Source organism: Artemia sp. Qi Xiang Cuo, chromosome 5 (genome assembly GCF_049724085.1).
Source record: "Artemia sp. Qi Xiang Cuo chromosome 5, ASM4972408v1, whole genome shotgun sequence".
Classification (NCBI taxonomy): Eukaryota; Metazoa; Arthropoda; class Branchiopoda; order Anostraca; family Artemiidae; genus Artemia; species Artemia sp. Qi Xiang Cuo.
This window is the reverse complement of record NC_142798.1, coordinates 72563233-72589732: the sequence shown is the minus strand read 5'-3', so window position 1 is coordinate 72589732 and position 26500 is coordinate 72563233. Positions and strand designations below refer to the sequence as shown.

General features: G+C 33.7%; 1 protein-coding gene across 1 annotated transcript in view; it reads left to right on the top strand.

Annotated features, from left to right (window-relative positions):
- LOC148952489 (coiled-coil domain-containing protein 43) overlaps nt 1–26500 on the top strand; it is a 66683-nt gene that overhangs the window by 24154 nt on the left and 16029 nt on the right. Inside the window, exons 2-3 of the mRNA XM_089088986.1 lie at nt 7548–7763; nt 23570–23742. Of these exons, the coding sequence (XP_088945112.1) occupies nt 7548–7763; nt 23570–23742 (389 nt within the window). The remainder of the gene's footprint in view (nt 1–7547; nt 7764–23569; nt 23743–26500) is intronic.

The following is a 26500-nucleotide window of genomic DNA, read 5'->3' as shown; positions in this document are numbered from 1 at the left end:
GCGAGTAATGCTTAGATTGAATATGAAAATCAAGCTTAAAACGAAAAAAAAAATTTTGCTATTAAAGTATAAATAGAACTTAAAACGAACAGAAATTAAATAAACAATCAATGTGAACTTACATACAATATACATTAATGTAAATGAATAAATAAATCTTAAAACGAGTGAAAATTAAATTGAATATGCAAATGAAGTTTGAATCGAATAAAAATAACTACAAACAAGAGTTTGTGTACCGCCTCACTGCAGAAGCCTAAAACCTACTGCGTCATTGGCGCTTTACTGAAAACGAATTATTTTACAAATGTTTTCTTTTGTACTTAATATTGAAAATAAATTTTACAATTACAGTAAAATTTTCAACTAATGAGCTTTCAGCAACTAATATCATTATGCATCAAATATTCAGCTTAATTTATTAGTTCTTTCCATGGTCAGTCAAGACAAATATAGTTTCACTACAAACAAAATTTGAATGCTGCCCCCTTCTTTAACTGTAATTAAATAAAAAAAAACAAGTTTTTTAAACTGAAAGTAAGGAGCGACATTAAAACTTGAAAAGAACAGAAATTATTCCGTATATGAAAGGTGCTTTTCCCTCCTCAACGCTTCGCTCGTTTGGATAAATTTTTTTATTGTTTTTAAATATAAATTTTTGAGTCAGAGTCAAAATTTAGAGTAAAGAGCGAGGCGTTGAGGAGGGGACAGCCCCTTTCATATACGGAATAATTTCTGTTTGTTTTAAGTTTTAATTTCGCTCCTTATTTCAGTTTAAAAGACTTATTTTTTTTATTTAATTTCTGATCGTTTTTTAGTTAATGCAGCTTTTATTTTGGCTCACCGTCATTGAATAAGTAAACAAAATTTGCATAAAAATTTTACTTTTCTTTTGCTTAATTGCTGTCTCTAAATTTGGTTCTGATGTAATTTACAAATTAACTTATGTGACTAACTTCTATATTCTTATATTTTTATTCTGGCAAAAAATACAAATTTGCAGATTTTTGTATATATGAGCTTGAAACCTATGTAATAGGGGTTTTTGAAACGGTGAATCTGACGATGGGATTTTCATTAAAATCCTTTCACTTGTAGGGGATGTTTCTCCCTCTTTAAAAAATCAGGTAAATTTTCTCAGGCTCGTAGCCTTTGATGAGTAATACTAAACTTAATAAAATTTATATATTTAGAATCAGCATTATAAGCCCATTCTTTTGATACATTTATTGTCATAAAAACTCCGTTTTTAAAAGTTTTGATTACTATTGAGCCGTATCGCTTGTTTTTTTTAATTTTTTTTTTATTACGTATATGTTATTACGTATATAAGGGGGTTCTCCCCTTAGTCAATACCATGCTCTTTACGTTAAAAGTTAAAAAAATTTTTAATTCACACACCGCTGAATCACAAAGGCCGTTTAATTAGAATAGATAGCTCTTTTGAAAGCACTAAAAAAAACTGTTGCGTAAAGAGCGAGGTATTGACTTGGGGGAGAACCCCCTCATATACGTAATAATTTCTGTTCGTTTTAAGTTCTAATGTTGCTTCTTACTTCCAGTTGAAAAAACTTGTTTTCTTTAATTTAATTTCTGATCATTTTTTAAATAATGCTTGGAAATCCGGCGCCTCCTTCATAGAAATGTACCTTACCCCAAAGAGACATCCTCTACGGAAAGATTCTCCCGAGTAACCCGCTCCTCCAGCACCCCCCCCCCCCCATAATTTCTGTTCGTTTTAAGTTCTAATGTTGCTTCTTACTTTCAGTTGAAAAAACTTGTTTTTTTTTTAATTTAATTTCTGATCGTTTTTTAAATAATGCTTGGATATCCGGCGCCCCCTTCATAGAAATGTTCCTTCCCCCAAAGAAACATCTTCTACGGAAAGATTCTCCCGAGTAACTCCCTCCTCCAGCACCCCCCCCCCTCACCAGAAAAAAATCCTTCCTGAAAATGTCTGTATACTTCCCAATAACCAATACAATATGCAAGCAATGGGCAAAGTTCCCAACTTGCAGCCCTTCCCCTGGGAACTGTGGGGGATTAAGTCATCGTAAAAGACATATTTATTAAATTTTCGACTATGCTGAACAAAATGGCTATCTCAAAATTTTAATTGGGTGACTTTGAGGAAAAAATGAGCGTGGGAGGGGGCCTAGTTGCCCTCCATTTTTTTGGTCACTTAAAAAGGGCACTAGAACTTTTAATTTCCGTTCAAATGAGCCCTCTTACGATATTCTAGGACCACTGGGTTAATACGATCACCCATTGGGAAAAAAAAAAAAACACAAAACTACAGCCGCACCCGTGATATTTCATCTGTCAAAAAATGGAAAAGTTCACATTTTTGTAGATATGAGCTGGAAAATTTTACAGAAAGGTTCTCTGATACGCCGAATATGGTGTGAGTTTCATCAAGTTTCCACAGTTTTTAGGGGGTCTTTCTCCCTTTTTTCCAAAATCAGCCAAATTTTCTCAGGCGCGTAACTTTTGATGGGTAAGATTAAACTTGATGAAACTTATATATTTGAATTCAAAATTAAAATCTGATTCTTTTGATGTATCTATTGGTATCAAAATTCCGTTTTTTAGAGTTTCGGTTACCATTGAGCCGGGTCGCTCCTTACTTACAGTTCGTTACCACGAACTGTTTGAAAACCTAAACCCCTTTGCTTCATTGGTGCTTCACTGAAAACGAATTACTCGTATATTACAAATTTATTATTTTCCAGTTCTTACAGCATTGAAAATGAAAATTAAATTTCAGTGAAAAAAATATCTTGAACTGATCGATCTTTCAACAAATAATATCATTATATATCTAATATTCAATTTGATTTTGTTTATACTTTCCAAGACTGTTCAAGACTCATATAGTTTTGCCATTTTTTTTAACTCTGCCATTTTTTCCAACTAATCGTGCTGGTTTGTTATGAAAACATTCTATGGCTTCTAGGCATTTCTATTTGAGCGGAAAACTGCACCTCAAACTTTGTGGAACATGACTTTTCTTGTATGAAACACCAAAATATAATAAAATGTCAAGTTTCGGAGTGTTCCACCACTCGCAAGCAAGTGCAATTGGTATTTTTGAATCCACATGGTCAATTTAGGGGGTGGAGGGTAGGCTAATTCTCGTAGCAGCCCCATTCCGTCGTGGTATGATTCACACTTTCAACACCTGGCGTCCGGACTATCATATAATCTACCAAGCATACAACTACCCCATATCAGTATCAATAAATAAATGAAACTCAAAACGAATAAATATTAAAATAAATATTAGAGTCAAACTCAAAACGAGCATAAATTAATATGAGTAGGGTTTAAAACCCCTATGCTTTCTAAAAGCCAGAATATAATTTGTATTTTACTGAAAAAAATTTAAATGAGTTTACTGAAAAAAATATGTGTTGTCAATTTAATATACATATGCTGATATTTATTCCCTAAAATCTTAATTAACGAAAGAATTGTTTTCAGTAAAGCGCCAATGACGCAGTAGGTTTTAGGCTTCTGCAGTGAGGCGATACCCAAACTCTTGTTTGTAGTTATTTTTATTCGATTCAAACTTGATTTGCATATTCAACTTAAGCTTCACCCGTTTTAAGATTTATTTATTCATTTACATAAATAAATATTAGATGTTTATTTGCATTAACTGTTATTTAATTTCTGTTCGTTTTAAGTTTCATTTATACTACAATAGGATACTATTTTTGTTCTGTTTAAGCTAGATTTTCATATTCAGTCCTAGCATTACTTGCTTTCAGATCTATTTATTTATTTTTATTATTACCTGTTGTGTGCTTTTTGCTATGATTCCTTATTTCGTTTTCATTCATCTTGGGCCTCATTTATCCTTTAATAGGAATTACTTGTCGTTCTGAGTTTGAATTTTAACAGGTATTTGTATCTCCTGAGCTTAAGTTTTAAATGGCCTTTACTTTTCTTTGAAAAAGTTATTTTTCGGAAAGTCTTTTTTAATTAATTTTTATAAAGATCTGTAAAATAAAAAACTTCTATTAAGGACTGTTGGTTTAACTTTAAGCTGTGAGCCTTACTTTTGTTTACCCATAATTAAATGAACCATCCCAAAATCAAGAACCAGAAAACACATAGGAAATATTTAATTTGGGCTATATATTTGCACATTAAGGGGTTGGGGGTAGTGTTGTAAATGATAAAATTAGATATTTTACATAACTCTTCAGACCCCCATAAAATTGGTATTTTACCTGTTTTGTGTAAATTACCAGTAGGCCTATGTTATGTATTTTACCTATATTTTACTGTGCCTTGTAGTTATCATTGTGCAAAACTACCCAAATACTGGGAGAAACATGTTTGGATATGATGTTGTTATAGTGATTTTTACTTGAGACACAGCAGGGCCAAAAAATATGTAATTTAATTGTTAATTGCACTTGTTAATTTCATCCTGAAGTGTTTATGATTGAGTGACAAATTGGTATTGCCTAGTACTTCTCTTACAGCACATCACCTTATTGACATTTGCCTATTCTCTTTTAGTGAACAATTTACATAATCATCATTCTACTCAAAAAATTGCACAAAGGAATATCATTTTGCCTATGGGTCTGTAGCAGTGTTACCAATTCCAACGCCTAGAACACATGTAACTTTTTTTGGTGTCAATTTGCAAAGAAAACAGTGCCAATTTGAGCTTGAAAAATTTTCTAGTTTTTGACTTTTCATCATGATCATAAAAAAAGTAATCTCAATTGTTTTCTTCTCTTCAGCATGAAGTTCAAAATATCTGAATAATAATATTAGTTAAATGATGTAAATTTTAATAATAAAAAAAATTACCAATATTAATGATAGAAATAAATAATTAGTTGAGATCAATCATTCAACTATTGATTAGCAAAAGTTGGCAAATGGTGTCTGTGTCCGTGATTTTTAGTTTTTATTATTTTGTGAAAGGACATCTTTTCTGCACTGTTATTATTTGCCCACTGGGCTGCTGAAACGAGTACCTGAAAAAAGCTATGTGTGTTCTAGGCTTAAGGCCTAAGACAAAATTGGTATATTTTTACCAATCATTTTTTTTGCAGTTGCTACTTGAGCATGGATACACTAGGGCAGTAAACCCTCTACCATTGCAATGTCACTCAATTGTAATAGATCATAAGCAAAAAGACAATTTTGCCCCAACCCCTCTTTATGTTGGAAAATACATTGTATGTCCCTCCTCTGTAGTTGTAAGAATTAATTACACAGTTAAGAACTGTAGATAATCTTTAACTGCACACATAATATTATTTCAGATAATATTCCAACATTTAAAAATTATAACCACCTCGACTTTAATACACACTATTGTTCTGATATGGTTTGTTAAGTCAGACAGCCTTTTAACCCCAAGACACACTTGGTGTTTTTACCTTACATTTCTTAGATGTATATAGGGCAGTATTGCAATAAAAATAAACACAATTAATAAAAAAAAAACTTTAAGAGCAGTCATGCAGCCATCTATTATCAAAATTTCTGCTTGTTTAGAGTTTGACTCGGTTAATTATTGTAATTTCTGTTCGTTTTGGGTTTCATTTATTTATCGATGCTGATGAATTGAACAACTATGCTGAACAAAATGGCTTTCTCGAAATTTTGATTGGATGAAAGGGGGGGAATGATGGGCGTGGGCTAGTTGCCCTCCAATTACTTTGCACTATTAAAAAGGGTACTAGCCCTTTGAAGTTTTAATCGAATCAGCCTTTTTTGAAGTTTCTACGACAACGACTTCTTTAAAAACCTTATATGCCACCAGGGCGTAACTGATAGCCCTTGTTCAGAGGGATATGGGAGAGTTTATTCCCTGAAAACATATCTAATAGCTGCAAATCAACTATGCTGAACAAAATGGATATCTCACAGTTTTTATTGGACGTAATTGGGGGAAAGATGGGCGTGTGGGGGGGGATAGTCGCCCTCCAATCCCTTTCGACAATTAAAAAGGGTACTAGCCCTTTGAATTTCCAATCGAATGAGCCTGTTTTGAAGTTTCTACGACAACGCCTTCTATGAAAACCTTATATGCCCCCAGGCCATAACTTAAAACTCTTGCCCTGAAGGTTGTGAGGGATTGTCCTCCTCAAAAATATATTTTCTATCTGGAAAACAACTACGCTGAACAAAATGGCTATCTCAAATTTTTGATTGGATGTGTTTGGAAAATGATGGGCGTGGGGGGGGCTAGCTGCCCTCCAGTCACTGTCGATTATTAAAAATGGCACTATTCCTTTGAATATCCAATCGAATTAGCCTTTTTTGAAGTTTCTAAGAATACGCTTTCTATAAATACCCTATATGCCCGCAGGACATAACTTAAAACAAGCACCAAAATGGCAGTTGGGGAATTTCCTTCTCAAAAACATATTTTCTATCTGGAAATAAACTACGCTGAATATAATGGCTATCTCAAAATTTTGATTGAATGTATTTGGGGTAATGATGGGCGTGGGGGGGGGCTAGTTGCCCTCCAATCACTCGACTATTAAAAAGGGTACTAGCCGTTTGAATTTCCAATCGAATGAGCCTGTATTGAAGTTTCTACGACACCGCCTTCTATAAAAACCTTATATGCCCACAGGACATAACTTAAAACCCTTGCCCTGAGGGTTGTGGGGGAGTGTCCTCCTCAAAAACATATTTTCTATGCGGAAAACAACTACGCTGAACAAAATGGCTATCTCAAAATTTTGATTGGATGTGTTTGAGGGAATGATGGGCGTGGGGGGGATAGTTGCTCTCCAATCACTTTCGACTATTCAAAAGTGCACTAGCCACTCCAATTTCCAATCGAATGAGCCCTTTTTGAAGTTTCTACGACAACTCCTTCGATACGAAGTGCCCGGGTATGGAAAACCAAAAAACAACACATTGTGCTCACATCGTTCTTTACTTAGGCAGCGCTAGCGCGCTGCCTATGATATCTTTGCTTTTATGGTAATATATTACTCATTTTTCAGTTTTCCCTGTCATTTTCACTTGATTTGGGAAAAGTGGCTCCAACTTTGCCCCCCCCCCCCCCCAGAATTTTGATGAAATTAGGCCATTGGTGTAGTAGCCTAAAAAAAAGTTTTATTTCTTCTTTAATAGGTTTGGTTAGCAGCTAAGTTTCAAAAAGTCACGAGATGGGTATCCCTGGGGGAAAATGACTTAAGTCGCTCTTCCTATGCATTTCTCAAATACAATATTCTAATGCAAGACTTCTTATGCATAGTAGATGCAGCAAAACTTTTCATCCGAAATTGGTTCTTCCTAATTGTTAAAACGCAAACAGAAAAACTGCAAATCAAGTAGCATGGAATGGCGTAAAAAAAAACATTTTTTTTTTTATGAGGTTTGGTTATCAGCTAAATTTCAAAAAGTCATTATGCCGCTATCATACTTGAAATTATAGCAACAGCTGAATTAGATCTGATGGAAAGCACAAAACAGTCGTTTTATTTTGCTCAAAATGTAGCTCTGTGAACCTAGGGTTTAATTTATCTTCGTGAGTTTTTTTTTTTTTCCAGAATCTTGACATAGATGAAGTTTGTAAGGAAATAATTTGTCAGTGGGATGTCCTCATGGAAGTATCCCAGTCAAAAGAAGAAAATAAGCCCCTTTTTGATGTGGATGATAGGATTGCAAAAATAATGGAAAAGCAAGCTCAATCTGTTGTTTCAGTGAAGAGCTATACAGAAGAAGAAAAGCAGTTGAAAAAATCGATTCTTGCTCAGTATGGAGAGGTAAGATGATTCGATTTATATTAATCAGGAATATCATATCAACCTCAAGGAGGGCTTTATGGAAAGGCTCAAGATGACGGCTTAACGTTATGCAACAACATATGCTTAAAAACGATTTTGTTTTAAATCTCATTCGAAAAATAAAACGAACTTTGCCCCAACCTAAATAGAACTTGTCATTAATTTCATCTTGCAATTTCATTTGTGCATAGACCTAGTTTGAAACATTTATCTTTCTTTCCCCCAAAAATTTAAGGGTTTCTCTGCTTGTCGAGGGAATAGTTTGACCATTTTTAGTATAAATTGAACTGTCTTGTCATACAAACAACAATTCGATTATATGATGTTAGACTTTAAATGCAATAAAACAAAAAACTTAGCCTAAATTCAGAACCAAAATCTAAAATCTTTACTACTAGCTTCTGCCATCTATAATACTAAATTTAAAACTATAGATAGCATTACAAGTTTATTAATGCTTCACAAAGTCAGTATACATTTCATTCCTTGTGAATTTGTCTTGGTATTTCGTAGAAGTCAGAAAAAAATTATGTTTTTTTTTACGCGATGTCGGAAGAAGAGGTGATCGCCACATTCGATTGATAGTCAGTGAGTTGACTTCTATTCCCCAGGCTTAGTTTAATATGAATGTTTAGTATTATAATTGATTTGTTATCATAAGTTATGTCACAAAAATTGGGTCATCAAGCCCTTTTGGATATTATCTTGTAATTGTTCATTTAATGAAATAAATGCAAATCGAACTTGAAACTTGCATTGACTCGTTACAATAACAAGTAAATTTAATCTGTTTTAGAATTATGAAAATAAGAGTTAGACCCTATACTTTGTGCTGTAAGGAGATATATACTTGCATTTCCAAGTATGGTTCATAATTACTAACGCACGCATGTTATGTGGCTATTTTTGGCTGAATTACATTTTTCTTGGAATTAATAATGAATTTCTTAGTCATTCACTGAAGCAGAGGGGTTGTTCACTTTCAGATGGATTTTGAAAAAAAATTTTTAAACGTTTCCATTTTTTTAAATTAATTATGTATAAACAGCATTTCTACATGAATAGGTATTTTGCATAAAGCTCTGATTGCGTCGATTGCTCAGTGTTGGGATTTTCAGGTACTCTGGTACCAAAGTACTTGTTGTACATTGCTCAGGTACATTGGTGATATATTTAGCTCCAACATGTTATATAAAGAGTCTTAAGTTTGTATGATTCAGAGTTAGTTAAATCCTGCTTGCTTGGCCTCAAAGTGGTGTCAGGTTGAACCTTTCACGAGTTTACCTAATCGGAACCGTCACTGTAAACGAGGCTGAAAAGGTGATGTTAAGTAACGAGAAGATGGACGAAAATTGATAGTTTCACTTACCTAGGTAGGTGAGTGCATCCATTAGTAACTTAGATTAGAATATCGAAAATACGGTAGTGACAGTAGTTAAGCATGGATTTGAAACATGGACCTTTTGAAAGGTTCGATAAAGATATATCCGCTCTAATTCCTTGACTTTCAGTCCAACTCATCAGCAATATTCTCTGTTTCAACAGATCCAATAGAGTTAGTGAGCGAGAGAAAAGCTTTTTAAGGGGAATCAGAATCAGGGATCCAAAGAATCAGAGATATCAATAAGTTCTGAAGGGAAATTATAACCAAGGAATCTGAATCAGGGGTTGAGAATCAGTTTGATTCACATCAAACCAGCTTCGTATATGATATGAAGTAACGAGATAACGAGAAGATGGAGGAAAATTGATAGTTTCATTTACCTAGGTAGGTGAGTGCATCGACTAGTAATTATGGTGGATGCAGTGAAGATGTTAAAAGTAGAATTCCCAAGGTGCAGGGTGTTCTTTCACAGTTGAAAAAACAAAAAATTTGGAAAAAAGGGAGATAATTCTGCGAACCAAGATTAGGATATTGGTGCTAAAGTGATGACAATGGTCAAGTATGGTTCTGAAAACCATAAGACGGAGGAGGTTTGTTAAATGTTTTCCAGAGGAACTGTCAACGGATCCTTTTTGATACCCGTCTATTTGAAACGGCAAGATGACCAAAGATACGGTTCTATCCTCTTATCTAGGGCTATACTGAGAGGAAGGTTGAGGTGGCTGGGACACGTTCTGTGTTAAAGGATGACAGATTGCCTAAGATTGTCATTTTCAGACATCAATCTTGGACCAAAGGGCAAGCAGATCATCCCCAAATTTAATGGGAGGAGGTGGTTTGGAAAGACTTAGGGGAAATTGGAACTTATTGGGAAGGCGTAAAGAGGGAAGCTTTGAAGATATTGGGATGGAGGACGAGAGTTAGCTGTGTTAGCATCAGATGGCTTGGTAGTGCAGTGAGTTGTTAGTAGTAGTTGCAGTAGTATTTTCCCCGCTAAGGCAAACTTTTAGCTAGCTCCGTTTGTAGCAGCTCATTTAATGGAAGTCAGGGGGGGGGGGACAAAACGAGAAAGTATTTTCAATTTTTATTTATTATTACACCACCAGGAAAAAAGAACCCCTGCATTTGTGGCTGTTTCTGCGCAAGATTTTTTCTGCCCAAGTTTGCAAAAATCAACAACACCACACGTGATGAAATTGGCACCATGCGTAGCACACCTCGCGTCCCGTGTACCACCCTCTACTTGTTATACTAGATTTAGAAAGTTAAAATCCCTCTGATTCAGTGAATGACTAAGAAATCCACTATTAATTCCTAGAAAAATGGAATTCAGCAAAAAATAGCCACATGACATGGGTGCGTTAGTAATTATGAAACATACATGAAAATGCAAGTATATATCTCTTTACAGCACATAGTCGGGCCCAAAATGAAAGTGTTGTGTGTATCTCTTATTTTCATAATTCTAGAACAGATTAAATTTACTTGTTTTTGTAACGAGTCATTGCAAGTTTCAAGTTTGAGCTGCATTTATTTCATTAAATGAACAATTACAAGATAATATCCCAAATGGCTTGATGACCTAATTTTTGGGAAATAACTTATGATAACAAATCAATTATAATACTAAACATTCATATTAAACTAAGCCTGGGGAATAGAAGACAACTCACTGACTATCAATCGAATGTGGCGATCACCTCTTCTTCCGACATCGCGTAAAAAAAAACATTTTTTTTTTTCTGTCTTCTACGAAATACCAAGACAAATTCACAAGGAATGAAATGTATATTGACTTTGTGAAGAATTAATAAACTTGTAATGCTATCTGTAGTTTTAAATTTAATATTATAGATGGCAGAAGCTAGTAGTAAAGATTTTAGATTTTGGTTCTGAATTTAGGCTAAGTTTTTTGTTTTATTGCATTTATCGTCTAACGTCATATAATCGAATTGTTGTTTGTATGACAAGACAGTTCAATTTATACTAAAAATGGTCAAACTATTCCCTCGACAAGCAGAGAAACACTTAAATTTTTGGGGAAAAGGAAGATAAATCTTTCAAACTAGGTCTATGCAAATATGAAATTGCAAGATAAACTTAATGATAAGTACTATTTAGGTTGGGGTAAAGTTCGTTTTATTTTTTGAATGAGATTTAAAACAAAATCGTTTTCAAGCATACCTCGTTGACTAAAGTTAAGATATCACCTTGAGGCCTTCCATAAAGTCTTCCTTGAGGTTTATAGTCCTCTTCCCGAGTCTCAGCACCCTCATCTTTTTGGCTTAAGATGTTGGGGGGGGGGCTGAAACCACTGATTTGGTTGTTTTGCAATTGCATTTCTGACAAGGCTCCCCATCATCACTGACCAGCGAACAGCGATTCTATAGGATTTTTTCGTTATTTCGCTGGACAATGCGGTTTAAGGTAATAAGTGTAAATTAGCATATCGTTGTCAAAATTTCAGGAATTTAGGTATTCCATCGCTCTTCCAAACTTTTGGGGCGTGAGGTGAGTGAGTCAAGACACAAAAAGCAAACATTTTGCACTGGTATTTTCCAAAAGGGACAATCCTTTGTGTTAATCTTGGTGGAACTCTCAGTATCCTCTGTTGTATGCTGGAATAGGATGAGAGATTTCGACCTGCCCTCCCTCTCATGTATGGTCTTCCATTAAAATTGAAAAAAAAAAATTCTAACTCGGTTGAAACAATGATCAACAATTTTAAAACTAAAGAAAAACGATTTAATTTTAAATCCAGCATTAATTGAACATAATTTAAACAAACAATTTAACACCCAACTCTTTAGGCAGCTCAGATTTTTGCTGGAATAATAAGCAAAAAGAATTGGCAAAGGTCAATGGGGATAATGATTGTGAAATAGAAAGACAGAAAAAAAGCTGTGCAAATAAGCACAATAAAGATAATAAAAATCTCGAACTATTTACAAACCGTAAACTTGTTGGTAAATAACTTAAAATGTGTTGTGGGAACGTCACAATTGCGAAATGATAATTTTTAGAATTTGCGTTGTTAAACTAAACCTCGACGAATATGAATAATTGTTTAAACTTAGCGCGTTTGATGTAATTTGATACATATTGAAGATTCCACTTCTTGGCAATTTAAATAAATGATAGTAAAGTAATACCTTTTGAAGAATCTGCTTCTTGTCAATTTAAAGGGATGGTGCTAAAAGGGATTTGATACTAATTGAAGAATTTGCTTCTTGTCAGTTTAAAGAGATGGTGCCAAATGTAATTTGATTCTTATTGAAGAATCTGTGCTTTGTCCATTTGAAAGGATGGTGCTAAATCTGGTGCTTAAAGTTATATGATACCTATTGAAAAATATGCTTCTTGTCAGTTTAAAGGGATAGTGCTAAATGTAATTTCATAGTTATTGAAGAATCTGCTTCTTGCCAATTTAATGAGATCTATGCTAAATATAATTTTATACCTATTGAAGAATCTGCTTCTTGCCAGTTTAAAGACATAGTACCAAATCTAATTTAATACTCATTGAAGAGTCCGTGTTTTGTCCATTTGAAAAGATGGTGCCAAAATTTATTTAATACCTATTGAAGAATCAGCTTCTTGTCAGTTCAAAGGGATAGTCTTAAATCTGGTGCTAATTGTGATTTTATGCTTATTGACGAATCTGCTTACTGTCAATTGAAAGGGATCGTAGTAAATCTGGTGCTAAAACTTATTTGATACCTATTGAAGAATCAGGTTCTTGTCAATTTGAAGAGATGGTAATAAATCTGGGGCTAAAAGTAAATTGATATCTTCTAAAGAATTTGCTTCTTGTAAATTTAAAGGGATAGGGCTAAAAATTTAGGAGGGATTAAGGCACACCAAGCAGCTTATTTGGAAGCATATTGATAACTCTATTGTTTAAACAATGTAATAGAATTATCAATTTAAATAGGAAAATTTGCATTTTCATAAGCATTCCGGGAACCATGATTTTGAATAAATGTTAGGATAAAGACGCGACGCTTATATCGAAAGATAAAAAATCAACAATTTGAACAATATTCGAAGTCTTATTAGGAAATTAAACAAAAAAGAGAAAGACTCCTTTTAATACCAGTATAAAAATTCCAATTAAACTTTTTTATCAGTTTATTAACATGGAGATTTTTTTAATTTTATGTAAAAATTTTTTGGCCAAAGAAACATATTTTTCAATTTTTATCCAAAATCAAAGCGAGCCCAATATTTGCCCACATATCAGGGAATTAAGGCTGACGAAGCAGCTTATTTGGCGGTTCGAAAACGTTATTGACCATTGTGCAGCTGAACAATGGAATATGGACAGAAATTTGAATTTGAAAGTTTATTTTCATGAGCATTCCGATAATCATGATTTTGAATAAATCGTTTGATGAAAGATTGACGCTAATATCAGAATGTAAAAAAAATTCAAGCAGTTTGAACAACCTATGTAGTTTTCCTTGAAAATTAAAAGACTCTTAATGATTGTTTAAATATTTCAATTGAATTTTTAATTAAATGTCAAAGAAATGTTTTCACCACCAACTTGGCCAAAAGTAAGCCAAATATTAATATATATTTTCGTTTTCGTAAACAACGTGAGAGCCGGTCATCGAAGTGAAATTTGACATGTCTCAGAACCTAGTTTGGACTCAAAGCTTTCTCTATGTTACAAAAACCTGATAAATAGTCACTTTCATAAAAGTCTTTATGGAATTAATTGGATTTCTTTTTTTGGAATTGGAATTTATTTTTTGGATCGTGATTGATTGCAATTTTTCTACTCATATTTTGCATCAAATCGGAAAGATCGGAAAAAAAAAAATCGGAAGAGAAATTAATTATTTCTACAAATGTAGAACAGTACTCAATGCCGGTTGAAGAATCACCAAGTTACACTTGCGAACTTAAAAGGATAATACCTTCCCTTTTCTTTAGAAACGATTTTAGAAGCTAGAAAATAGTTTGGTTCTTTGATTTAAAGGTGCAACTAATGGAAGGCTTTTAAGTATACCAGGATCCATAATTTTGTTACAAGAAAAGCCAAGAGACATATTGATTTAAAAAATGATATTTTCACCTCCTTTTTTCTAAGATAGTGTCAAACCTTGATTCTCGAACTTCTTACTGTTCGAAAATAAATTGGTTTTCAAACTGAAAATTTAAGGATTAAATACCTCTGCTTTCGAACAAAATTTAGTGTTTGAACGCAAGCGTCGCAGGACTGTGTGGCCGACTAGCTGTAAACATTACCGAGCCGGCCGCCGTGCTGTAAACATTCGTTAAGTGCATTGGGCATTTTTTGTTTTATTACATAGGATATTATTTATAATATCCTTATTAATTATTAAATTAATAATATCCTTATTTTTATTAATTAATATCCCTGTTTAATATCCTTTATTTTTATTACATAGGAATGATAAGATACTTTGGAAATATGATTCACTTATCGAACAAATTTTGATTTTGGAACAGTCTCAGAACTTATTAAAAACCTAGGTTTGATTGTAATTGGTTAAATGTTTTAGTAAACTTTGAAAGTCATTAGGCACCTCCTTTTCATCGGTAAATTTTATTTGCATATAAGAAGAGTCGATATCTTAAAGGATAACGATTAACCCTACCCCGTCCGTTATAAATTTTTTTATTTGTTTGGCCAAACTATTTTGAATTGATTCGGCGGTCTTGCCATAACCTCTAGAACTTGGATAAGATATTCGAATAAACAGTGGTTAATTAAAATCTGCCGCTTATTTTCCCAGAAATCTTAGAAAAATCATTTAAATTATGTCGTTGCTTGGAAAACATTAAGAATCAGTTCAAGTGAGTATCAATTGGGTAATTTAATAGCTTTGAGATTTCCCTGTTGTGCTACTTGCTTTGATTGAAAGGCTTGCTGTCACAGAATGCATACTATTAATGCTGTATGTACACTGAATAGACAGTGCTATGCTTAACAATTAGTAAAATATTATAGGTTTCCTTTATTTTAAATTAGCCTCTTGTTAGCTTCTCGAACTGTTGACGCATTTAAGATCCCCTATCATTTTTACTGAAATTGCTTTGGGAGTTCCCTTTGGTGCTGGGCAGATTTACTAGTGGTTTCTTTGTCTTTGAGATGGTTAGCTGACGCTGTGAATCGCAATATGATTTTAGGGTGCCGAGTCACCTTAAGGTGACCGGAAATTAAAAAAAAGGGTTTTGCCTTTAAATAAAGATAGTTTGGCTTACTAAAATCCAGAAGTGCATGAACTGGAACTGATTTGCAGCAGTGTACGCCAGAAGTGCACGCACTGGAATTTTTTAAGTTTACTTTTTTCAAGATTGGCCCCGTTGGGACAACCTAGTAAAGAACCAATCCTTGCCCACAGTGAGCAAAAAAAACTGTCAGGTGAGGAAAAATTGCGATTTAAAGCTGATTTACAAATGGTAGCTATTATTTTGGTTAATCGTATTGGGAAAGATTTATTGCGAAAACAAATGTATTGGAATTTGGAAAAATAGCCTAAAACCTGACAAAAATTGTGTCGGATCGACGTGAAAATTGCACCATTGGAATCTCTAGCTGAGTCTATGTAAATAATATTGCCATCTCGTTTTTCATTGCCCCAAAGTAGGTACTCGTAATGCAACACAAAATCTGACGATAATTTAGTGATAAATTAAGACAAAAAACGTTCTGTCTCGGTGCCTGTAACCTGCCAGTAACTGGTCTCCCAGAACTGAGTATCTTTAACATAATTTTAATTATAAAATTAACAAATAAACGTACTTTGTTGAGAAAAAAAAACTAAAAACAATAATTATAATCGGATTCGGCAGAACTCTCTTTCGCAACTTAGGCCGAATAGTTGTATAGATAACCATTATAAAAAACTTATAGATTATAGATAAAATTTTATATAACTTGTGACCAAAAAAGCTGGTGCGGTAACCTGCTAGTAACTGGTATATTTATTTTGTGTATTTCTTTGCCTTATACGTAGTGCCAAAGGAATATGCATTACGTTCCATATCTTATTATTGCATAAAAAAGGTAAATAAATACTGCTTCGGAAATGACTTGCATTCTTCTGCGTACTTTGTATGTCAAAACATATTTAGTAATATACGTATAAGCTTTTCCATTTATTTGTTAAGAAAAATATTTGAATTCCTAGGAAATGGGTTTATTTTCATATCAGTTGCAAGACCTTTTTTGGTGTATCTATTTTGCAATAGGCCTACATCGAAACTCCAATGCGCACTGAAGCTTATCAACAAAACATAAGAGGAAGAAAAGGGAATTTTCTTGCGCAAGATCATAACTGCAGACAAAATAACTTAAATTAATTTATAAGAATTATTTGCGCTTTTTTTTTCTTGTGATACGATCTCTTTGAAGATTTTGTCACATCTCCTTAATTTCTTAGTCTACTGAGCTTTGCGCTGGCAAGTAGTGGGCCTAATTTTTACGGATAGGAGTTGTTTAAGAGGAATAAATTTGGCACGGAATTCTGGTCATTTTGGTCTCCAGACTTAAAGCACAGTGCAAAATCAGTTTTCAGCCAATTAATTTTCAACCTACTAGGTTGGATAGAAACTGATTATATATGTACGTCCGGGAAGTATTATATATGTATATATATGTGTACGTACATATTTATGTACGTCCGGGCCACCCCTTAAAGGAGATGGGTCCCAAAGATTGGTCTATGGAACCTATGGTTAGCTTCAAGAAGTACAATTTACCACCCCCCTAATAATAACTTTTCTAATATAAATTTATTCTTGTTGATAACAATAAACTCAATGGAAATTTTATTTTTTAGTTTACTTTAAAGCAAAAACCTTCCTTTCGCATAAAAACCCTTACGAGACATTTTTTCACCCAGAAAAATAGAATAGTCATGATACCGATTGACAGCCAAGTGTTGGCCTTGAGTGGCTTAGTGCTGCTACCAGTTTGTTGTAATGGGGTATGTCCGGGAAGGTATTCTCTCAAGAAAGGAAGCAAACCTTATTTTTGCTACTATTAACAACCCACTGAGCACCAAGCTGCCTGAGGCCAACACATCTGTGCACGCTCCTCCATCTCAACGTATTCGAAGCGTCAGCCTTTACCCCTTTTTAAAGTTCAAGTTTACTTTTAATCCGTGGCTCTATACTCCTTAGTTTCTCATGTACAGGGAAAAATAAATTTGAACTGAAACTTTCTATTGCTGATTTGCATATTGAATAAATAGAAACTTGTAGGCTACATATGACCATGAAGTGGAAACTAATCTATTAGAAAAAAATAAACTTATTGTGAGAGGAAAAAAAAATTAAATCCAGAGAAGATGATATGATTCTTGCTGCTGCCTCATGGAAGGATAAAAGTAGATAATAATAGGATAATAAGTAAATATAATATATATAATAATATAATAGTTCAATTTTAATATATATAAATGATACATACAGTACATACAATACGTATAATATAATATAATAAATATAAAATACCATATATAAATAAAACTAAATTAAAAAAGGTAATAAAAATACTGGGAGACAGGAAAGGCAATGGGAGACCATGGAATCAAAGGGGGAGGAAAAACTCTCCTGGACTTAGATTATGGTGATGATTTAAGCATCCTAGATGAAAGTGTGAACAAAATGAATGAGCTTTTATAGGTTTTGTGAGTTCAGGGTGCTAGAACAGGTTTGAAAATAAATGTTAAGAAGACTAAGTCACTAAGGCTAGGAATAAGTGAAGACGCAAAGGTGACATTGGTTAACGAAAAGATTGTTCAGGTGGACAGCTTCACTTACTTTGGTAGTATTATTAGTAAAGATGGTGGGAGCAGTGAAGATATTAATAGTAGAATAGCCAAGGCTCAGGATGTTTTTTTCACAGTTAAAAATTGTTTGGAAGAATAGGAAGATAAGTTTGCAAACCAAGATTAGAATATCATAAGCTACAGTGATGACAGTAGTCAAATATGGCTCTGAAGCATGGGCGCTCCAAAAAGCGGATGAAGATTCGCTAGATGTTTTCCAGAGAAATTGCCTACGGATTGTTCTGGGCACCTGGCTTACTGACCGTATTGAAAACAGTAGGCTGTACGAAAAGTGTGGTTGATAATGAGAGAAAGGTTGAGATGGCTAGAGCACGTTCTGCGGATGAAGGATGACAGATTGCCAAAGATTGTCCTTTTCGGCCAACTGTCTATGGTTAAACGGAAAACAGGCCGTCCGCGGTTGGGGTGGGAGGATGTCATAAAGAATGATTTAAAGGAAATGGGAACTTCCAAGGAGGGTGTAAAGAGGGAGGCTTGGAATAGATTGGGATGGAGGAGGGGCGTGCGTGGTTGTGTTGGCCTTAGGCGGCTTGGTGCTGTGGCAAGTCGTTAGTAGTAGCAGTAGTGGTAAAAAAAATAATAGTAGAAAAGGGTAGATAACGTTACAAGACAACAAACAAAGTAAATTCTTAAAATTAGGGAATTATTTAGTTTTTCCTCAAGATTCAGGAAAATTTCTCCTAATGTAATGACTCTCCAGGGAGGGGATTTGTTTCCTCTGAAGGTAAAAGAATTCCACTATTATACTAAAGAAAGGGTTGTTGTAGATAATAGTAGTATGATAAGTAAATATAATATACATACATAAATGATACAATACATGTATAATATAATAAATAAATATAAAATACTATAGATAACTCAAATTAAATTAAAATAAAAGTAATAAAAGAAAAAATAGATAACGTGACCAGACAAAAAACAAAGTAAATTGTTAAATTAGGGAATTGTTTAGTTTGTTTTTGAAATTCACAACGATGTCTCCTAAAGCAATGACTCCAAGGAGGAGGGGGGGGGGGGTCTATTCCCTCTGAAGTCAGATAATTCTACTACTACCCGCATGGAAGGATAGTAGTAGATAATAATATGGATAATAAACGTGTATGATATATATAATAATATAATAAGTCAAAAATATAATATAAATAAATATAAAATAGCGTAGATAAATAAAACTAATTTGAAATAAAAGGTGATAAAAAAGTGAATATCAGATAAGACTAGATAACATAACAAGACAAAAACAAAGAAGACTATTAAAATTAAATAAATATTTAGTTTTTCTTCAAATTCAGTACAATTTTTCTAATGCAATGACTTTCCAAGGGGGGGGGGGCTGTTCCCTCTGAAGATAGGGAATATTATTATAGTACTAACATGTAAGACTATAATTCAAGTCGGCCTTATTGCCTCCTATTTAAATTGTGTGTGTTCCTTATTTATTTATTGTGTGTGTTCCTTATTTATTATTAATTGTGTGTGTTCCTTATTTATTTCTCCTTATTTTCTTGTCTTCCTATTTAGGTGACACATAGTTAAGGTACACGCAAGGATAGAAGGGAGGGGATTGACAAAAGCCTTGCATCCTAGAGTAAGATAATAGAGCCTGTAGGATCTTAGTATTATTCTTAGCCCTGTTGGACTAATTTTGAGGGGTTATTTTGAGTTGGTAGATTTAAATTTCCGGCTCGAATTTCTATGTAAAATTTGGGGAGGTTACAACTGTTTAGGTAAACATTTGCCCACGCAACATATCCTTTCTGATTTCTCTGTAACCTACGATTGGTTAACATTGTTGTGTTTTGCCTGTTTTAGGAGGGACTCTTCGTGATACCGAATAGCATTGAATGTCAAATGAAAAACTTATTAGGATGTCAAATAATGAAAGAACAATAGATTTCCATCTATTGTTCTACGGATTTACCAAATAGTTTTGTAGCTTCTCTTTTAAAATGAAGAGTTTTCGCTTTTGTTATTAACAACACGTAATATTTAAAATAAAATCACTTTTTTTTTACAAAAACTGCATCGTCTTATACAAGATGACGGATGACGTCACAATCGATATACTTTTTTCATATTTTTCTTTTTCTTTTCTCTATTCTTTGCTTTTTCTTTTTTCTCCCTTTTCTTTTCTTTTTTCCTGACTTTTTCACTTAATTTTTTCTTACTTTTACGTTTTTACTTCTGTTTTCTACTTCTTCTAATTTTCTGTTCCGTTTTCTACTTCTGGCGGAATAAAAGTAAAGTTAATAGAATTGTCCAAAAGGAAGAGAGAGCTAAGACCTAGTTGTAAAAAATGAAGCTATTATCTAAATAAAAGTTCTGGTTTTTGAATAAAAAAAAAAAAAAAAAAAAACTTTCGCATGCTGACCAAAGGTCTGCGTTGCGCAAATACCGATCTCCTGATTCAATGCCTTCGGCGGGAGTGCAATGCGTGGTTGGGGGCAAATCATCGACGTTTCCCGTGTTTGCCTTCCCCAGATTTCTCCAGGTACCCATTTAGAGCTGTGTCGACTCTGGCTGAGCTTACACAGTCACACCATTGACCCTGTTCCAAACCAAATAACCAGCGACACCAGGACTCGAACCCCTAACTTCAGGATTTCAAATCCGGAGCGCTAACCACTCGTTTAGGACTAATATAGCTAATTGTAAGTTCAGTTAAGTGTCTGATTTTACCAATCTCTTGCATGGAAGAACATGGTAACCATACGGTAAGCCTAGTTTCTGCTAGAATAGATCCCACAAATAATTAGCCTATTGTATTAGCAAACGAGAATATATAGCAAATATCTACTAATTTAGGTGGCGTTGATAGTCGTCTTTTTTTAGCAGTTACACCCTGGTAAAAAAAATTCGTTCAGGTTAGTAAGGGCTCATGCTCATTGCTTTGGCTCATTAGGCTCATTACAGTACTCATCATATTGCTCCTGACAAAACTGCAAATTATGCTCATTACGCATCTGTTTTCGACTTCGTGCTCTATTTACGAATCATTTCTTTAATCTATTAGTTTCGTCAGCATGTCAAAGAGAAGATAATAATGCTGTGTACAAATTTAAATACGCTGATAAACGTGATTAAAAAAAAAGTTGATAAAAATAAAGCTCAGAATTTTCCCTAAGAGGAAACTTTTGAAATCCAACAGCTCAGAAAAGAAATAAGACTGGCCATTAAAAATAAATCTAACATCTGGGTAAAATCGAGCAATCAAAGTCGAAAAAATTATACGCCTTCTCATAGAATCATCTTTTTGATGATATTTTCCCCTTGACAAAACCTAAAGAAGATATCACTAACCTCTTTTGCGATATTTTCCCTAGATTGGGAATTTACAAGAATATTAAAAAAACGAGTCTAATCAGGACACTAAAAATTTCGTTTTCGGACAAAGATGGATTGTTCTGCAACCTTTTATCTTATTAGTGTTGTATGATGTTCTGATGATGACCTTGATATCCAGTTCATGAAATATGCTACCTCCAACCGGTGTGTAGTCATGACCAGAAATTCTTCTGTTAGATGTCTTCTTGTTTTAACGATAATATCACGTCTTTGGTTGCTCTTGCTAATCTCCCCGTTTAAAGAATAGCTGTGGATGACTTTTTATTGTTATGGTTTTATATAGTATCTTTATATTTTTTTAAGAGTTTCAATTCTCTTGTGAATGCTTGTTTGCTTTTTAACTCCCATCTTTAAATTTATCTAATGAATAAGTTTATACGAATTATTTGAAAAAATTTTTGGCTGTTAGCAATCCTTTTGGTAAAGTCTAGTTGAGGGGCTTCATCCAAAATGGAAAAAGATCGCCATTTAGATTTTAAGAAATAGTAATTTAAATGCTCCCAATTAAATTTTCATATTTCACATGTATAAGAATCTAAGAGTGTGTTCCCGGTGCGAAAAAAAAGTTGATAGTAGAGAATAAAGATTTAAATGTTTCTTTCCCAGCGAGACCAAATTAACATCTGGAACGACCGAAAGTTAATTTTGGACTAAGTATCGCATTTAATTTCCTGAATACTGTTTTCGATTGTCTTTAGTGAATCAACTTTTGTACAATCATCATCGTATGGGGGAAAATGGAGACGAATGACACACCTAAGGAGCATGATTCCTTCTGTGAGGAATATGTGTGAGGTTTTAATTATAATATGACCATTGTATTAGTTATGTGTGCCGGGAAGAGAGGCATTAGTTAATAAATTATTCAATATAGATAATTTCGGAGACCACACTGCCTTTCCATGACGATAAATAAAAGTTCAACTAGGGATAAAATCCTTTTAATAGACAGTGATGATGATAACGGTGATAGAAATTCACAAAAATACGAGATCACAATACTAGAAATTCACAATAATGACCGTCATCACTGATGACGGTCAGTGCATATGTGACCGAAATATCTAGTATTTTGTGAATTTCTATCGCTGTTATCATCATGACTGTCTATTAAAAGGATTTTGTCGCTATTTGAACTTTTATTTAAATTATTCAAGGTTCGCAGTTAATTCCTAAGATGAATCCGAAAATTCCCAATATCTGTAAGGGCTTCAGTAACCATTTGTGTTTTGTAATCGGTGTTTAGTTAGCGCGTGTTAATCTTTGGAATCAGTTTCTTTGTTTTATTGCATCCCATATGATGGCTTTTGATGTAGTGCCAGAATTTCTTCTATATCTTCTGCTACACATAATTGCCAAAATATTATGTTTCCTTATTCTGTCGATGGAAAGTTTCCGTATTCTGTATCGCAGCTTTGTCTGCTGAAAGAAACTATATGTTTTGGCGACATGCCATATATGTGAGGATATGGTCAAACAAAAATGTATTGCTCTTCAACGCTACATCTTTGTTTGTATTCTAAGTTCTTCTGACGGTGACTTATGATATACTGCCAGAATTTCTTTTCCCAAAACTTAACTACCATAATTACCAAAATTCATGTTTCTGTATTTGACTTTGTCGCAGCTTTGTCTGCTGATAGAAACTATATGTTTTGGCCACATACTGTAGATATGAGGATATGGTCAAACAAAGATGTACTGCTCTTCAACGTTATATCTTTGTTTATATTCTAAGTTCTTTTGATGGTGACCTTTGATATACTGATAATTTATTTTGCCAGACATATTTACTAGAATAAGCAGTTTCTGAATTTGGCTTTGTCTAATGTTTTGAAAACTTTATTTAGAAATTCATTCTTCTTGTTAATAGAAGTCATGCTAATAGTAATGATTAGCGTTTAATATGTTGATCGTAAACATACAAATAACCAGTAAATGAATATTAATAATTAAATATAGTAATTATTATTTTAATTAATTGTTAAATGTAAATAGTTGAAAATGGTAAATACAAAATATTATATTATTAAGATAACATAAATGATGAGCGTTAAATAACTAGCGAATTAATTTCAGTATTTATGTGCGTGTGGAAGCGTGTGTGTAAGATTATAGAATTATGCGTGCATGTAAGTGTGTCTGAATGTAAAAATAATAGTCGCCTAATCTTTTGCTATATCTGTTATTTGGTTTGTACTAAAGACTGTTTTTTCCCTTAGATATCAGACGGGGAAATAACTGAATCCGAGGAAGAACATGAAGGAAAGGAAGATGCAGCGCCTGATTTAGCTAAAAACACCAACTTGGAGGATGTGCTGCGGATTGAAAAGGACAAAAAAGACAAACTCAGACAAGAAGCATTTAAGAAAAAGGAGAAGGACAAAGAGGATAGGTTAGCACCTCTTATAGCCTCTTTTATGTAATTTAATTCAGCCATCTCACTAAAGGAAACTTCTGGATTGAATTTCTATTGTCAAAACAGGAAGCATTTAAAAAACGGATAAGGACAAAAGAGGCTAGTTCTCCATCTAGATATCGTTCGTTCATAACGATTTTGTCACAGCTGCTCGAGCTTGGGCACAATTTAAATCGTGGTGGATCTAGTGGGGGGGGGGGGCTGGCTTGGGTGTAATTTTCACTTTCAGTTTTACGGAGCTGTCAACATAAAAAAGGGTGGTCATTCGAGTTCTTGGCAATCGACTGTGAAGCGCATTTCTTGCTATACCCACTAAAACGTTGAAATTGTTAAAGCTACACAAGATTCATTTAATAAAAATAGCTTTCATAATTTTGGCCTATCGCAACTAAATCACGCTATTTTTTTACAACATCAATGAATTATAAGGTGAATAAATTACGAGCGATTAAATGCACTGACGAAAAAAGTAACCAAAGAGTCTATAAAATGATAGGTACGCCATCTCAATGGTTCAATTTTTCTCCTGCTTTGGATAGACAGACGCTTCGTACAAGTAGATAACAGCAAGCAATGAAAGATGCTTCTGACTTGCGCGTAGTGAGTGTCCCAATTTGAGGATAAGTAGAGTGCATTTTTAGCGACTTGAGAGCAGATTTATGTGACACATAATTTGTACCGAGTATGATTTTCGCAACACGTTTCTGTACAGTTTCAGTGTCACTACTGAGGTATTGCGTATTGTGCACGTGAGGGTGCCAGACCGGACATGTGTATTCAAGTACCAAACAAGGGTTACACTTGTTACCCAAATAAGACCATACTAGTGGAAGCCTTGTGCTCCGTTTGTCTGCTGGCACCTATGCATCGTTGGTGACTGTATGAGGTTTTTGTTAACAATTACTCTACAGAGCTACCCCTCCCCCCAAATCATTATTGTAGATAATGAAAGACCTTTGCAAATGCTATTGGTATAGATTTCCAGGTTTTCCTCCTTCCAAATCCCAAACCAGACATAGATCAGTGCTTTCATCCTCAGGGGCATCAAGTTTACCTTTTCTGAGGAGATATAAGAACATCGTTTATACCTCTTTGAGACATATTCTCCCTTAAGAGAAAAATTTCTTCCCTTATTCCCCGAGTAGAAAACTTCTCTTGATAAATTTTTTGGAAAGTTTACGATTTTATCAGGCCCTCTGAGGAAACACGCAATTGTCGAACCGACGTAAACAAGCAATGGGTTGGCAAGAGGTATATGGATTTTTATAGAATGCAAATTGGGATATTTCAGATTCATTTGGAAGCTTTTGGCAGAGAAAGGGTGATGTTGGCTGGGTGAAGGTTTTTTATAATAGCCTACGGGTATCTGATTTTAGGTCGAACATAATTGTAATAACAAGTAATTTGATACAGTTAACCCATCCGTTGCAGGGAATGAAGGTAACAGTAAAAAGGGCGTGGGAGACTAAAAAAAAACTTTGTCAGCGTTCTTAATTTTGACGCCCTAACTATTGTGTTTGAAATCAGGGCATCAACGGCAGTGTGAATAAGGTGGCTCTTCGGGTTGTTTATTAAATTTTTGCACCCGGTTCGCAAGACTGCATAAGAATAAACAAATTTTTATCTATTGGGAATTTATTGCAAGACACTTAGGTTGTAAATGGGAAATGAATTGGGCCAAATAATTTACGTGGAGGAAATCAAGATGGAGATTAGAGCAAAAGCTCTAGAAGATAATATTTAATAGTCTGAGATCTATTTGAGAGAAAAGAATCAAAAACTTCAACCGAATATAAATCAAACAATTCCCAAGAACACACTGCCTTTCTATTTACAGTTGAAACGAAAATTTTGTAAAAAATTTTATGCGTCAATTTTCTAATAATACAGCGGAAACAAAAGAACAAAAAACTTTTTATACAAAAAAAAAATTAAATTCCGAATATTTCGCCTCCACATCTGGAAGGCTTTATAAACAGAAAAAAACTTGCTTAAACAAAACATGAAAAAAGAAAAAAGAAACCACAATCATATTAAAAAACGAAATAAATTTCACATTTAAACAAAATCCGATATGGTGTTTCACAGAACAATACACAAGGCAGGGTGTCTGCTATATATTGCAGTTTCTGTAGTTGTTGTATTATTAAATTAATAAAAAAAAAACTTTCAAAAAATAAGTTTTTCAAAGAAAAGTAAAGGCCATTTTAAACTTAACCTGTGGAGATACAAATACCTGTTAAAATTCAAACTCAAAACGACCAAAAATTACTATTAAAGAATACATGAAACCCGAAAAGAACAGAAATTAAATAAACAATCATAGCAAAAAACATTCAACAAGTAATAATATAAATGAATAACTAGATCTTAAAGCGAGTAATGCTTAGATTGAATATGAAAATCAAGCTTAAAACGAAAAAAAAATATTTTGCTATTGACGTATAAATGAAACTTAAAACGAACAGAAATTAAATAAACAATCAATGCAAACAAACATACAATAGATATTAACGTAAATGAATAAATAAATCTTAAAACGAGTGAAACTTAAATTGAATATGCAAATCAAGCTTGAAATGAACAAAAATAACTCCAAACAAGAGTTGGGGTATGACCTTCTTCTCTCGCTGTAAAACTGTGAAACAAACTGTGTATTTGGTAGGCTGCTGAAAACTGTATGCATCTTGAAAAGTCTTTGAAAGCATATGAAGCAACAAAATCAATAGTTTAT